At 38.0% G+C, this 14,702-nt stretch overlaps 1 protein-coding gene across 3 annotated transcripts in view; it reads left to right on the forward strand.

The window, feature by feature from the left end:
• Window positions 1–13,140, forward strand: part of LOC119791897 (metal transporter CNNM4) — a 51,239-nt gene extending 38,099 nt beyond the window's left edge. Inside the window, exons 5-9 of one of the 3 annotated variants that reach the window (XM_038298263.1) lie at window positions 6,304–6,400; window positions 7,339–7,401; window positions 9,647–9,703; window positions 11,433–11,611; window positions 12,532–13,140. In XM_038298263.1, the coding sequence (XP_038154191.1) occupies window positions 6,304–6,400; window positions 7,339–7,401; window positions 9,647–9,703; window positions 11,433–11,611; window positions 12,532–12,780 (645 nt within the window). In that variant the 3' untranslated portion in view covers window positions 12,781–13,140. The remainder of the gene's footprint in view (window positions 1–6,303; window positions 6,401–7,338; window positions 7,402–9,646; window positions 9,704–11,432; window positions 11,612–12,531) is intronic. The other 2 variants (XM_038298264.1, XM_038298265.1) reach the window with 2 other exon arrangements.
• Window positions 13,141–14,702: the final 1,562 nt, after the last annotated feature.

Raw genomic sequence — 14,702 nt, forward strand, 5'->3', positions numbered from 1 at the left:
AAACATGTTGGTTACAAGCCACTAAACTCCGGTGGCTAAGTCACACGTTAACACATATTTAACACCACACCTCCAAACAGAGCACCTGAATCCTACCCTCATTCACACAAATACCAGCAGGATGTTGAAGTGTGGTTTGAGGCAGAGACCCCTCTCTGGTTTTGTTATAAGTTATTAACAGCTCTGTGACAGTGAATCCTCCACCCTCTGCAGGGGTTAATCTCTCACCTTCACATGTACACAAGTGCAGCTCAGGCCCACACAGACAGCAATCCTCAGAGAGCTTGGATGCACATTACCTCATCCTGCTAGGTGCTGTTATCTGGTAGTTGACACACAAAATAGTCTAAACTGCTCCCACAGGATGGCTTCTTCTCAGCGCTCTCTTCCTCTTGTTGAATGAAAACATTAGTCATGAGAGCAGCACGTCAGGCTTCTTAGCTTCTTTGTTTTTCTCCCTGTGAAGGTCGTATCCACACAGAGCCAGAGACTAAATCTGAACCAAAAGTCTGTAAAAAATAGGAGTTGTTCTGGAACTTTTTAATTTTTATTATTAATTATAATTAACTTTTCTAAATTATTGAGCTTTATTGATCTCACATTGGAAAAATTTTCCTCTGCATGTAACCCATCCCCTTTCGGAGCAGTGGGCTGCCATCGTGGGGCCCCCGGGTTAAGGGTCTTTGCTCAGGGACCCAGAGTGGCAGTCTGTGGGAGTGGGGCTCAAACTCAGAACCTCAGGATTCCACGCTCTATGCTCTAACCACTAGGCCATCATTCCCCCACTACCTAACAAAATATTTCTCATTATGGATGTGCATGAAAGAGTTAAAGGCGGTAGAAGAGCTTTAGCCAGTGCCTCCACCTGGTGACCCTCTGATTGGTCAACTATAGAAGAAGAAAAGATGTATAAAATCTGCAATAAATTGAACATCTGAAACTCAGCTTTAACATTGAAGTCCAGTGTTGTTGTTGCCAACTGGCTGCAGTGAGCTGTTTAACTCTGGGAGCAGATTTTGTAACCTGGTCTCCTGTCAACGGAACCAAGCATGAAGCTGGGTGGAAACTCCCAAAGCAGGCTCAGTATGGACGGTGCCTAAGAGAAAACAACCAAACTTTGACTTGAACTTAAGAGCAGTCAGTTTAATCTCTGGGGGAACTTAAATTAACAGAAGTAAAATATTTGAGTAACAAATAAAAACTCTGTATCAACATTTTATTCATGTCACTTTGTCTTAGCACTAGATAGCAAGATTATGATTTCTAACATTTTTAATCTGTAGATCTTCACTCAGCATGGACATACAATGTAGATGTTTTTTCAGGGAGATAGGAATATATGTCTTAGTTTTCTTTGGAGTTTTATTTTCATCTTTTGTGCAAAATCAAATGCATCAACATTAAATCATGGTTTGTCTTTCATTTTTAGTTTTTCTTTTTTTTAACAAATCAATTTCTTCACTTTTCTCCTTTTTAATACCCTTGTGAATATTCCTGTTAGTTTTGGGACTATCGCTCGAATGATGGTGATACTTAGCAAAGTATTTTTAAAAAAAGGTATGAAATTATGTCAGTTATCCACAACAAATTATTTCCTTCCCTAATATTTAATAACTTGATGTGTATTTCTTGTTTGCTATCACTAAATCCGTGTTTCTGTTAAAACGTCACCTTCTTGATAAACATACTGATGGGTTTTTGGGCAGAATTTTACTTGGTGGTTAGGTTGTGTGAACCTGTAGGTTTGTCGTTTCTTGTTTTCTTGCTTGAATATATCTGGGTGAACAGCTAAAAGCACTGTGGTCAGATGTGTGACCCACTGGAACAGTCACCAGGCTCCAAAAATAATACATTTGTAATATATCAGAATTAGGCTTATGTTATTTTAAGCTCTGTTTGAAGACTATGAACTCTCCAGGCCATAAAGCAGTACTTAATAGACCTCCTTTTTTTTTATTCCATATTAAACTTCTAAAGCTCCCACCCACACTTTTTTTCTTCACTTTTCTGCCTTCTTTGACTTTTTTTGCTCTTTGGTTAAAGCAAAACCAATCAGCCACGGCCACAAAGAGGCCCCTAGTATAAACCTCAGAGGGCATCAGGTATTATGTTTGCTCATTTAGTGGATAAGAGCCTCAGCTAGAACAAAGAGTTCTCCATCAGGTTGTTTATGACTCATAATGCTCCATGTTGAACTTTAGCCAAGACCCACCTACCGGTTAAGGCCTAAACACGTCTCAGTAAAAACTTTGATCTTTAAGCTCAATTACTGGGCCCCAAAGGAGAGATGGTCTTCTGTACTCATAATCATTACTTACAAGTTAGTAAGTTTAGTAATCTGCATGTCCTTTTCTGCATCAAATTAAGATTAGATTGTAACAGGACTAATTCAGCTCAGATGGTTTCATCAATCACTAGCTTGGTTTGTTTGCTATGCAGTGCACTGCTATAAAATATTATTTCTGTAAATAGTAAATAAAAACAATGATTTTCAGATTTTAAAATACAGTTATTACATCAGAGATAGCTTAGCTTAAATTAGAGGCACGAGATAACTTAGTGGTTAGGGATGGGAAATATAAAAAAAACTTGACTTATGACACAAAAACAGTGAAAATAGGCTTCAATTTAAAAAAAAAACTGCTGTGACTGAAAAGGCGGTCCTGCGACATGCTGAAGGAGTGCCTGCTCTGATTGTAAACTGGTTGTCCAGCCACACCTGTTGTTAGTCATTTGTTTTGCATGAAGCTGGGAGGCTATAGAGAGCGCTGTAAAGGTGGTGATGAAGTGGAAGCAAACAGGGTTCCTTCTAACAAACAAGCTTTAGGTTTGCATTCCCAAAAAGCCACCGAGGTTGTAAATTCTGCTGATGTCCTCATTACGGTCGTTATTAATTAATTTATTTATTTATATTCCCCCTTCAGACAGATTGACCCATTTTGGTCCAATTTTGTAACCAACCAACCAAAAGTTCCCAAGTATAAAGTAAAAAGAAGCTCAAACATCATTTCTGACTTTTATTTGGCAGACAGACACAGAATCATTCAACCAATGGAAATGTGGTATCATTTAAAAGTTTCAAAAAAATAACACAAGCAAATCATAAGATTTGAGCATTTCAATAATTAATCAGAACAGCTATTTACTTAAATACTGAACTACCAATAAAACCAAGAACTGGGTTTAGAACTGTCTGTTTACTGACGTAGAAGGTTGTGAAATGGTGGATTTGAATTGGTCCTCCTTATCAGAGGCTATTGATAACCAGACTTAAAATAGCCTGTTGGATTTATCAACGTCAAGTTAGATTCTAGACTTAATGGACTATTAATTGAAGGCTGGAAATATCTCACTATCTACATAAAACAGCCCTAAACCCCTTAAGTGAAGCTACAGGATGTCAGCAGTTCGCTGCCACATGCTGACCTTTGTTTGAAATGAATTTAATAGGGAAAAGATTTTCAGCAGATTAAATTCTTCACTGATGAGGATCTATTTTTGAAGATACATCAGAAGACTGATCAATCCTGATCTCACGAAGGTCATGTTTAAGGAATAAAACTCCTACCGGTGCAGTCAAACGGATTCAACTACATGCAGGCTGTCCTGTGCAGAGCAGAGGATGGGAGTTTATCACACCTGCTAACACTGTCCTGTTGCTGCTGCCCCGCAATAAATTTAACTACTCATACATACAAGCCATGCATTGTACGAGTTATGTGCATGCGGTGCAGTAAACATGTGACCTCAGCTGATGATCAACTACACAGAGTTAACCTTAGCCTACAGATGGTTTCATGATATCTCTGAAAAGTAGAGGGATGTTTTGCTTTTATTTCAGCAACCTGTTCTCCAGACATAAATCTGATCTCTTTCAGATTAAGCCTGATTATCTCTGTGGCAGGTTTACATCCTCTATATCTACGTAAGGAATTTGGATTTCTTTTTTCTTTTTTTTTTTGCAGTTTGGCCCAGTTACTGAGGAAGGACGGGCTTTTCATGGAGAGCTAAAGGTGCTCTCTTTGCATCACGTCCGATTTGAGTTGGGCTTAGAGGTACAACCAGAAAAAGGCTTCGGTGTGCACATTTGACATTTTTCACCTGGACAAACATGGTCCAGTGGCATGCACATAAGCCACCAAAAATGTGAAGTATGTCAGAGTGGAGCTCTCTGTAGGATACATGACCATGTTTTTAGGGAAGTATCTTTTTTTTTTTACCTCTTCATGTTCACAATTTAGAGACAGATTGTTAAAATAGTTTACATTAATCCTTCATATTATACAGTGTCTTAAACATTTCAATAGCACTGAGTTTGACTGGCTGTGCATAAGACTAACATTATACTGTCATAATCATTACATATGGCCTGCTATGGACCAGGAGTCTAAAATGTCTTTGTTATGACTACTTGACATCAACAGAACTAAAAAGTTATTTGTAACGATTTGATAACAATCAAAAAATCATAACTATCAGGTCTTATAATCTTTGACTGTCAGGAAATTATTTTATTTATGTCATTAATGTTTTCCCTTACCTCAGGTAATATAGAACAAGCTGTAGGTGTTAACACAACAGTACAGAATTAATCATTTGACGGCTCGTTAATGCTTAACGACAACTTTGCTACTAGTTCTGCTTGTTTAACTTCACTTGAGGTATGGGAAAAATTAATGACATATTTAAAAAATTGTCTTTTAACAGCCAATGTTTCGACCAATCCCACTGGAGATTAATTTCCCTTTTTAATCACTGGTGTTAAAGAACAAAAATATTTATTTTGCAAAAGTATGCAAGCATCTAAATGACTTTCAAAGAGAATTCAAAAGTAAAAAGAAATAAATGAGAAATGAAAAACTGGAAAATAAAAAATGATAAATAAACAACTGTAATTGTTGTGAAGAATATAAAATTTCTTTAAAAAGTATTTTTAAACCCTTTATTTGATTCAAAAGTTTCTTCTTAACGCATTTGTGTTCCTAACCCTCAGTCAGCGGAGCAGGACTACAGCTCCATGTCTACGAGAATACGCATGAAATCAGTTGAATAAAAACTTTTGCATGCCTAGATGGGAATATGCATGCATCGGAGGGGGCTACATGCATTGAAGGGTGCATTAATTAGTACATCAATAAGTTGCAATAACTGCAGAAACTGGTTAGCCTAAGCGTGATTCATCTAAAGCTTCTTTGAGCTTCAGATTAAGTTCAATATGAGCTGAGATGATCTGAGTGTTTCTAATTTTAGCAGCTCGCCTGTTTTATCCTCCTTTTTAAGGAGGAACACATCCTATAATAGCAGCAGGAGTGGTTATACTGTACCATTCATGTTTAGATTTCCTGAGAGGTTTACTCTAGACAAAGCCAAGATCCTCTTATGTAAAAATAATAGTTTATGGTCATTTTGTTGAATTATTAACCTTTATCTCCTGAGTATCATTGGAGTCTTTAGATCTTCCTATAAATCACTGTTTTTTTTGTTTTTTTTTGTCTACTTACATCTGCCCTAACCTTTATAGGGCTTAAATATTAACTGAGGATGTGATGGACTGTGTAACTGCTGTGTCTTTCTTCACAATTTGTTTTGAAAGACTTGTGATCGTGACTTTTGTTTGGGCTTTTTACTTGATTAAATAACCAATGCTGTAAATTTATGAGCATATTCTGGCAAATGAGGGCTATATTAATGTGCAAAATGATACAAAATATAATTTAGATATTTTCTGTCCCCGTTGATCGGCCCTCATTGAGAACAGTGTTGTTGGGGCTCTGCTGTTTTTCTGTTTACTCCTCTTTTATGTCACCACCTGCTCTGCTTTCATCAGGCCGTTCGCTGCCTGTGTTTGGAGGGGTTTGGGGGGGGGGTTGAAAGGAAGAAGAGGATGGCAGGATGGATTAACTGTGCTGTTGTTGCTGCAGTTTACACATTCCAGCCGTCCGAACCGGTCCAGCTCTCTGTGCCAGTACATAGGCCCCTGGTTAATTATTTTCTCTTTGTTGTATCCAGATTCTGTTGCTATGACTCCTGTTTGATGTAGAACTCAGTCAAATCCAACAAAAACATGTTTCCTCTCCTCAAGCAAAGGATGCAGAGCCTATCTGTAGGGCATCAGTAATACTTTTTATATTTTACTTGGGGATGGAGCTCCATCTAGAGGTCAAGTCATGTAATTTCATCTAAACTATCTGAGGTTTAACATATTTTCTCTAAGGTTTTTCAGTTTTTGTTCACTGGAAATTATACATTTTTGTTGGTTTTAGCTCTATTATTAACACAGCATCTTTTTGTTCTGATCAACAGGGCCGAGTTGAGGTAGAGGCCGGAAACGAGAACATGAAGTTTGAGACGGGACCTTTCTCGTATTATGGAGTCATGGCGCTCAATGCTTCCATGCAGGGTGAGTCCTGAATTGTTTTATCTAAGATCAAGATCTGTTCACTGATCCCATTTAAAAAAAAATAAAATAAAATAATCCCATTAGGTGTCTCTCTGCTGCCACCTGGTGACCAGGATTTTACCCACAGCTTGGAACTCATTTTGTGAACTACTTCCCATCTGTTGTTTATTTATTTATTTTTATTTGCATTGGATCATTACTAATGTGATGCTGAAACAAATGGAACATCGAGTGTTACCTTCAGGATGTGATGCATTCATTTTTTCTCTTTTATATCTCTAGAAGGTCAAAGTTTCTCTGTTTTTAATTATATTCCTGCAAATAAACGTACAGGACATCTGTATTGGTCTCGCATCAATGCATGTGGTAACAGTGGAAAGTAACGGCTCCCTTATAACAGGAAGAAACATCCAACAAAGCCATTATCTGTTATCTACAGTGGATGTGAAGCAGATTTAGTAAAAACTTCCTGGTTTTACCTTCTAATGGAATTAGAAGCAAGTTGTGGCTGCAATGAAAGCACAATGGGGAGTAAATGGAGAAAATAGAACATCTGTTCGCATAAAAGCATTTCTCTTCTTCTTCACTTGCTTCCATTTTTTCCTAAAATACTTTGTTACTCTTTCAGGACCTTTAAATGGGGAAAAGGAACAAAAAGAGGATGAGTGAAGCATTGTTCTAATAATGTTTGATAACCTTCCTTCTCTCTTTAGCCTCAACATCCAACCTCTGTTCAAACTCCTTAAAGGAAAACACTGTTACAGCTCATCTGCTTACCTTCCTACAGAGAGATCTGACAGGGAGCAGCAGCTTGTCGCCATGGCGCTGCCTGCTCTCTCCCAGGCTGTGAGCAGATCTGTCTCCCTGTTTATCACTGACCGTCCCTTTCATCCTCCCTCTGTCCCGTCGCTCCCTTCCCCTCTCTCCTGTCCTCTCAGTGGCCGCACCTCGTCCTCGCCTCCTCTCCTTTAAGAGGTTTTCTCTGTTCTCTCGGTTGCCAGGTAAACGCCGGCATGTCTGGGTAGTCTAACACCGAGCGCAGACGGGGCTTAGATTCACTCGTTGGAGAGGTCAAAGGGCAGAGAGCTGGTTCTCTGCTGCCCTTTGTGGGTAGAACAGCTGATAATGATTAGCGCTTCTCTTCAAAGTCAATCTTTTTTAGCCTGATCATGTCATAGACAGAGATGCAGCTTATTCAAAAGTAACCCACAGCACCTGCTCTATTCACCGTATGATTGAATCTTTAAGCACTGCACGACGGCTACATTTTGGCAAACTGTTATTTAGTTGTAAAAGTTATAAAAATGTTCCCTTTTGAAGGTTTAAGTTTTAGGAATTCAGATGGCATGCTTGAACAACAACATTATAAATAGAATAGAATAGCAGACTGTACGAACCCAAACAGCTGTGCAGTAAGTTCAGATATATGCGGTGATAGAAGATCACCTGTTTGCAGAGAAACTGAGTAAAACACTGAATGTGATCATTCATTAAAAATGTACTTAAAAAGGAAGAATTATCAATGATTTACTGGATCTGATGTTTTTACTGACATACTGACCCAGCTCTCAGGATGTGGAGAACAGAACTAGTGCATTTCTAGAATGAGAGCTGCTCTGGTAGAAACCACCCAAAACAAAGTCCTTCAGCTGCCCTTCTTTAAGACAAAGCCTGATCTGTAGAAAGCTGAATAAGTCGGCCTTTTAGATGATCTCCGTTGCATAAAATGACACATACAGTAGGTTGCTGCTGTATAATTGAAGTCCGAACGAGGTGAGTTTGGTCCGAGCGTTTGCCAACATGTCAGCCTTGTGCTAAAGATATAGAAGGATAGGCAAACATGAAGAGACCCAGATGTGGTTTGATACCCCTTAAGGAATAAAGCTGCTGAGTCACGTCTGGATGCATCCTTTTAGCTTCCAACTCTTTCCCCATCACTGATCACTGCCCTAAAGATAGAGCATGTAGCTTTCAACATGTAGTTTGTAATGTTCCATTTATGCTTTTCTATCATCTTTCTTTTTCTTTTTCAAAAATAGTTTAATTCTAGCTTAGATGTCCTCAAGATTCTGCAGTAAGACGTAGACGTCTTTAAAACAGCACCCAGTTCCATATATATTCCCACCTATATTTGTTATTATATAGACGTGTTTGTTTGGAACTGGGTCAGTAGATTTTTAATGCACTAACTCAAACAGACTAGTTTACTGATAATATTGACTCAGTTTAATCCAGTAGGAAACTTTTCAGCAGGTTTTAAATGAGAAGAATAATGACAGAATAACTTCAAAAACATTATTTATTTTAAACGTGTTTATAGTCTGACATGGTTGCTAAATGTTGCCGTTTATTTTCAAACATCTGCTTTTATTGTTGTCATTGAAATATATCACAAGTAAACAGGATAAATATAAAAATATGTTTCTATAATAAGCTAATTTCTCAGAAAAACATTTTTTTCTGCCAACAAATCAAAGATTGTGTTGGATTTCTCTTTGATTTGCTTTTTATTTGTATTTTTCCGATAATGTAATAATACAATATTTTCTAGCGGCTATTTATTGGATAACGTTTAACTCATATTTTAATGCACTGTTTGGAACAGAGCTGTTTTTTGTTTTGTGATTAAGCCAACAGGGAATATTCAGAGAAGGGTCCAGGTTCAGATAAAATCTTTTTTTTTCTTTTTTTTCCCAAAGGCATAATAAAAAAAGATACAAAAGGCTATATATAGCTAGATTAGTTGTTTTTTTTAATAAGCATCAAAAAATATCCCATAAAACCAGCATTCAATGTATTGTTTCTGCTTAATCAACAGATTCCCTTCTAAATCACCAAAGACTTCTTTCTGTCTAACATTTCAAACTGCTACTTATTTAGGTCTTTTAAAACAGATAAACTTTTTAACATTTCAGGTTTATGTTTTCATAGAAAATATATGTTCAGAGTAACAGATAAGCTTTTAAAGAAAGATTAAGAGTTTTTATCTTAATCACACTTTATGCTGCCATAAAAGGTGGTTTGTTATTTATTTGGATTTAAAATTAGCTGAAGATAATATTTTCATGTTAACTTTAAGGTAAAAGAATGAGTTTTCTGATTTTAACCTGAGAAAAATCTCCTACTGGATTGAATAAAAGCCCAGATGTTTGCTAATTTAACCACTAACTGTTAGACTAGCTGCAGACATCCAGGATGAGTGTCCTGATTTAATTCGTGGTTAACTAAAACAGTTGACATGTCCAGGTAAAACAGTTTCCTATGACTCACTGAGGCCCCCTACTGGACGTCTCACACCAACCGGTAATAAGAAGCACTGTGGTGACAGCCTTGTGTATGAATTGTTTGTATGCGTGTGATGCTTCCAGAATGATTTGGTTTGTTTGGATGATGTCAGCATATTAGAGGCAAAAAGGGAAGTTCATTTAAGTCATCAAGCATCATTGAGAGTTAAAATAGGAACTATAGATGGCTATGAGTAAGTTCTGGATTTCTCTTAAACCCAAACTACAAATAAAGCTGTTTTCATCACTTATCTTGTGACATTTCTGATTTAAAGCTTTTTTCTTTTTCTTTTTTTTAAGAATCAAGAATCCAACTTTTGATTTAAATATTCCATTTATTTGTTGTTAAATCATATGTGAAATGTTTTTAATGCAGAAATTACTCCCTAAGTGATACTAAGGAGATTTTTGCTTATATTTATCTTAATAATACTAATCTGTTTGGACTTTAATAGCTGTGCAGATGAAATCAGTTGTTTATGTTATATCTGTAAAGAGCCTCATAGATCAGCACCCCTGGTAAAGATGTGGAAAATGCCAAAAAGATAAATTCATCTCAGTTTCACCAGTTAATATAAAATGTTTTATTATAAGGGATCCATTCATGTGAACCATTTTGACTAAAGTGTTTATTTATTAACAATTTTTTGGATTTTCTTGGAAGTTTTGAATTTATGATCAATAAGTTTCAGTTAGCTTACTAAGAAATCTCTGCAACAAATAATAAGGGAAAAGAATATATGGAAAATCACCCCATGTCCTCTATTAAGTATGGTGGAGGATCAGTTATGCTGTGTTACTCAAAAGGACCAGGGGGCCTATTTATATAGTATCATAAAGTACCTTAAAGTAGGTCATCCAGGTCATGATCAGATACACCTTTTGTTTTTTTCCCTTTATTCTGTGTTAAGGGTATATTAATCTCAGTGCTCCCCATCATCAGTTAGAACTGAGGAAGCCTCTAGAATGAGATGCAAATGTTAGGATTTTCCCCCACTAGATAAATGTCTTGAATGAAGAGCTGTATTTTTACTAATATTTGGATGTAAAATATTTAACCTTAAAGCAAAACAAATGTATTGAAACACTTATTACACATCTTAAACTGCCCCTTTTTGTCTAACGTTGAGGATTTATACAAATAATGAACCAGGCGAGTATCTGGTAAACAGTTAAAGGGTTTATTTCAGAATCTGAATGTTATTTTTAGTTTTTAAGTTTTGCAACTAAAGCTCTGTGTGATGCATCTGTCTCGGCAGTAAAGCAAACAGTTTTCAGATTATTTAAAAACAGTTGCTTTAAATGTTTACCTTTCCCCCTGCAGGGCTTTATCTTGTTTGATTTAGAGAAATGATTGTGGCTGATGTCAGGCATCTTGATTAATGCTGAGTCACTCTTTGTTGGAAACTTTTTTGTGTGTCACTGACTATCTGTATGTGTGTTTCTGAGGAACATTTGATTCCAGCTAACCTTTATGATTGTTTTTTGGGTTTTTCCTGATATTTCCTGCAATCATCCCTTGTTGATTGTTCCTAATTTCTCATTCCTGTCATCATTTCTAACCTGCACCGTGTTTTTAGAACCCTACATTGTGGAACCATGACTTACTGAATGCCGTAGAGCTCTGCAGATGTCTGTTACATTTTAAAAGTGTCTTTTATTGGACGGCCTTATCAGGATGAACTATTTGTTCCTCTAAACTTGCTTTAGTCTGGTTCTGGTCTAACTCTCTCTGTCCGCATCTGCAGAGTTTCGCTCACCGTCCCACCTCAGCGGGTTGAACCGGACCGCCTCACTGAGCGGCGCCGATCGCACGGACTCTCTGGCCGTCAGCGGGAGCAACAGCCAGCTCAACAACAGCATCCCTTTACAGCAGTACATTCCCGACTTCAACGTCAGGGCCCTCACAGACCTGCAGTTTGTCAAGGTGGGTTAGAGGGTTCAGACAGTTAGTGATCATGACTGACAGGCTATTTTAAAATTGAAAGAATAACATCTTTAATTTTATCTATCGTTTTGAGAGAAATTTTTTCTCAATATTCTTAAAAAATGATCAGGCAGATTTCAGTAGGTTTGAGCTCTAGTTTAAATAAACTAAACGGGGACGGATTCAGGTTTTCTTGGTTTTGCTTGCAGCTAAATATCAAGTGGTCATGGATAAAACAGTTTGTCTCTCTTTACGTGCTGTCAAATGTTGTCAAACATTGTATGGCTTCTGTTTGTTTGGCCTTTATTGTTGCATGCAGCACTTTGAACTTAAAGGTGTTTAAGTGCTCTTTAAATAAAGCTGCTATGGTATGATGCAGCGACATTTCAGAAATGTAGGAAAGCCTGGATTCATTTTGTGGCAAGCAATAAATGTTGAGAGACAGTTGTTGTCAATTTGTTGTCATAGAAACAATTTTTTCAAACGAAATCATATATATATATATATTTTTTTTTTTTTACAAAATACTCCTTCACAGCCTTAGAAATATAAACTCCTTTAGTGATAGTCCTCATTGCAGAGAGAGCTGCATCTGAATCACCAGTCATCACACTTGGGGAGAACCAGGAGTGTCTGACAGCAGCAGCTGCGGTTCCCCACCTCATCGAGCCACAGTGTTTGGACCAACCTGGACTTCATTATCTGCAGAAGGAACCCCCTTTCCATTCTTATGGCCCAGATACATTCATGCACATTGCTCAAATTACAAGAAACTTCTTTAATTAGTATAACATCAAGTCATTGAAACTTCTGAAAGGTTGATCTGGTCTGTTAAGTAGCAAAGCAGGGTGTTGAGTGTCAGCTGTGCTTTTACAGTTGTAACTGCTTTAAGAGCCAACATGTCTGTCCTGTTCTCTTAGATCACACGGGCTCAGTACCAGAACGGCCTGATTGCTTCTCGCTTGGACAGCACGCCTCAGTCCCCGGAGAACAGCCACACAGCCCACCCGGAGGAGGCAACTCCACCAGCCAGCATCACCATCACGGACCTTGGAGCAGACTCCGCCCCTATGGAGAACGGCCCAGACGAGACGACGCTCCTCCTCCTAAACGAGCAGACGCCGGCGCCTACGGCGAACCACCACAGTCAGCTGGAAAACAGCGTTTGACCCGGACCTCTCTCCCCTCCATCTCCCTAGGTTTGCACACATGCACTACTGAGCTTGGACGTTCGCTGAGGGGGGAGGGGAGTTGTTGGCACCAATCACACCTTAGAAGTTCCAAAAAGACAAGCCATGTGCGCGCATATCGTGTAGATATGCAGGGATGCAATTTATCAAACATACCCTAATGAGCCAAAGCATTACTGACACGTCTTTGCATACCCACAAGTTTTATCTCTTGAATGCAGCTCTGAAATACAATCAGACTGAAGGAGCATTTAAAGGTAGCCCGATAATGATTAAAGCAATAATCAAATCATCATCAACATTTAATCAGATGCAGCTGAAATCAGTCTTATGTCAGAATTTTTTATTTTTTTTTTCTAGTATAAAATAATAAAGCATAGTTCTTTTTATAATTTTGGAATAATTATGTCGAGTAATGTTTTGGCTCATCAGTGTGGAAAGGAAACTACCAAACGTTTGTGCCTCGATCATGTAAGCAGAGGAAACATCAAGCTGTCGTCACTGATAGCTCCTCTTTACTCGCTCCGTGCCTCCGCCACCTCCGTTTCCGTGCCGCTTCCAGTTCAGAGACTCAGGGAGACTCCGCCCTCCTGGCTCCACCAATCACGTTTCCAAGCAATGGCGTCGCCGCTTGTGTTGCAGCCTGGAGCTCCTCCTCCCTTCAGCATCCACACGGCGGAGCTCAGACCGGTTATTATATGTTCCATGGAGATTTCTAGTAAATATTTATTGATGAACTCAGATTGAGACGGACACTAAAGACTTTTTCTTTGTTTTGTTTTTGTATCTCCATAGCGAGGGAGTTACGACGGGAGTTTTCCTCCTCGTTTTTGCCTCCTGTGTAAAAACAGGGATTAACCAGGAGCCTTTATCCCAAAGTTGTGAAGAGATTCACCACTGATTGACAGCCAGTCTGTATTCTGATTAAAACAATCTTCATGAATTCTATGAATGTGTTCAATGAAATGTGTAGGGTACGTTAACTGTGGCCGCTCTCGTCTCTGTGAAAGCTTTAGTTTTCATGTTTCAAAGCTTCATTCTGGCCTTTATTCACATCCATCTGGTGCCAGTTCTAACAGGGATGAGAGCAAAGAGACTTGACGGATCTGGTCCTTCTTTTTAAAAGAGGCCGGTTCTTTTTCTTTTCTTTTGATTTTTGTATACTTGTGTGTGTGTGTATGCGTGCGAGCATGTGAGTGTTTATTGGCGTGCGTCTGCGACCAAAAATAGCCATCATTTGATGGGATCAGAAACCAAAAGAGGGATGCTGCATCACCTCCTAACTAAGAATATACTTTAAAGAAATCAGAGACTTTATTTATCTACTTTAAGGCTTGTATATATTTCGGCCTATGAGGCGCAAAAAGAAAATTTTTTATTTTGCCTCATTGTGAATTTTTCTTTTTTTGTATCTCTTGCCTGGGTTTCTTTTCTTTTTTTAAATCTGGGGTAATGGGATAATTATACGGAACTGCAAAGATGAAAAACACTCGGCCTGGGCCACATTTTGTCACTTTTATGATAAACTGTTCTGTACGTTTTACTATCATCATCATCAGCTCCTTTTTTCTTTTTTATTTTGAACTGCATACACTCCAGTTGTATTTTACTGTAACTTCAAAAGAAATTTTAAGCGGAAAACCAATCATAAAACGGATAAAATGATCTTTCTTGTGGTGAGATTTTTTTCTCTGAACATTTTTTATGTGCACAGAAACATTTAGACTTTTAAGGCATCCTTACCGACCGCTCAGAGCAGCCTGGTTTCTTTTCTAGTTTTTGTTCCCTTGGGATCAGCTTATGACATGATAAACTACTCACAATTACTTTTGAAACTGAAAACAAAACATGAGAAAATTCTTATTTCCCTGTTTTTGAGCTGAAAGAACAAGGTTTTATGT

The sequence above is a fragment of the Cyprinodon tularosa genome, unplaced genomic scaffold (genome assembly GCF_016077235.1).
Source record: "Cyprinodon tularosa strain WSP-4 unplaced genomic scaffold, ASM1607723v1 ctg404, whole genome shotgun sequence".
Taxonomy (NCBI): domain Eukaryota; kingdom Metazoa; phylum Chordata; class Actinopteri; order Cyprinodontiformes; family Cyprinodontidae; genus Cyprinodon; species Cyprinodon tularosa.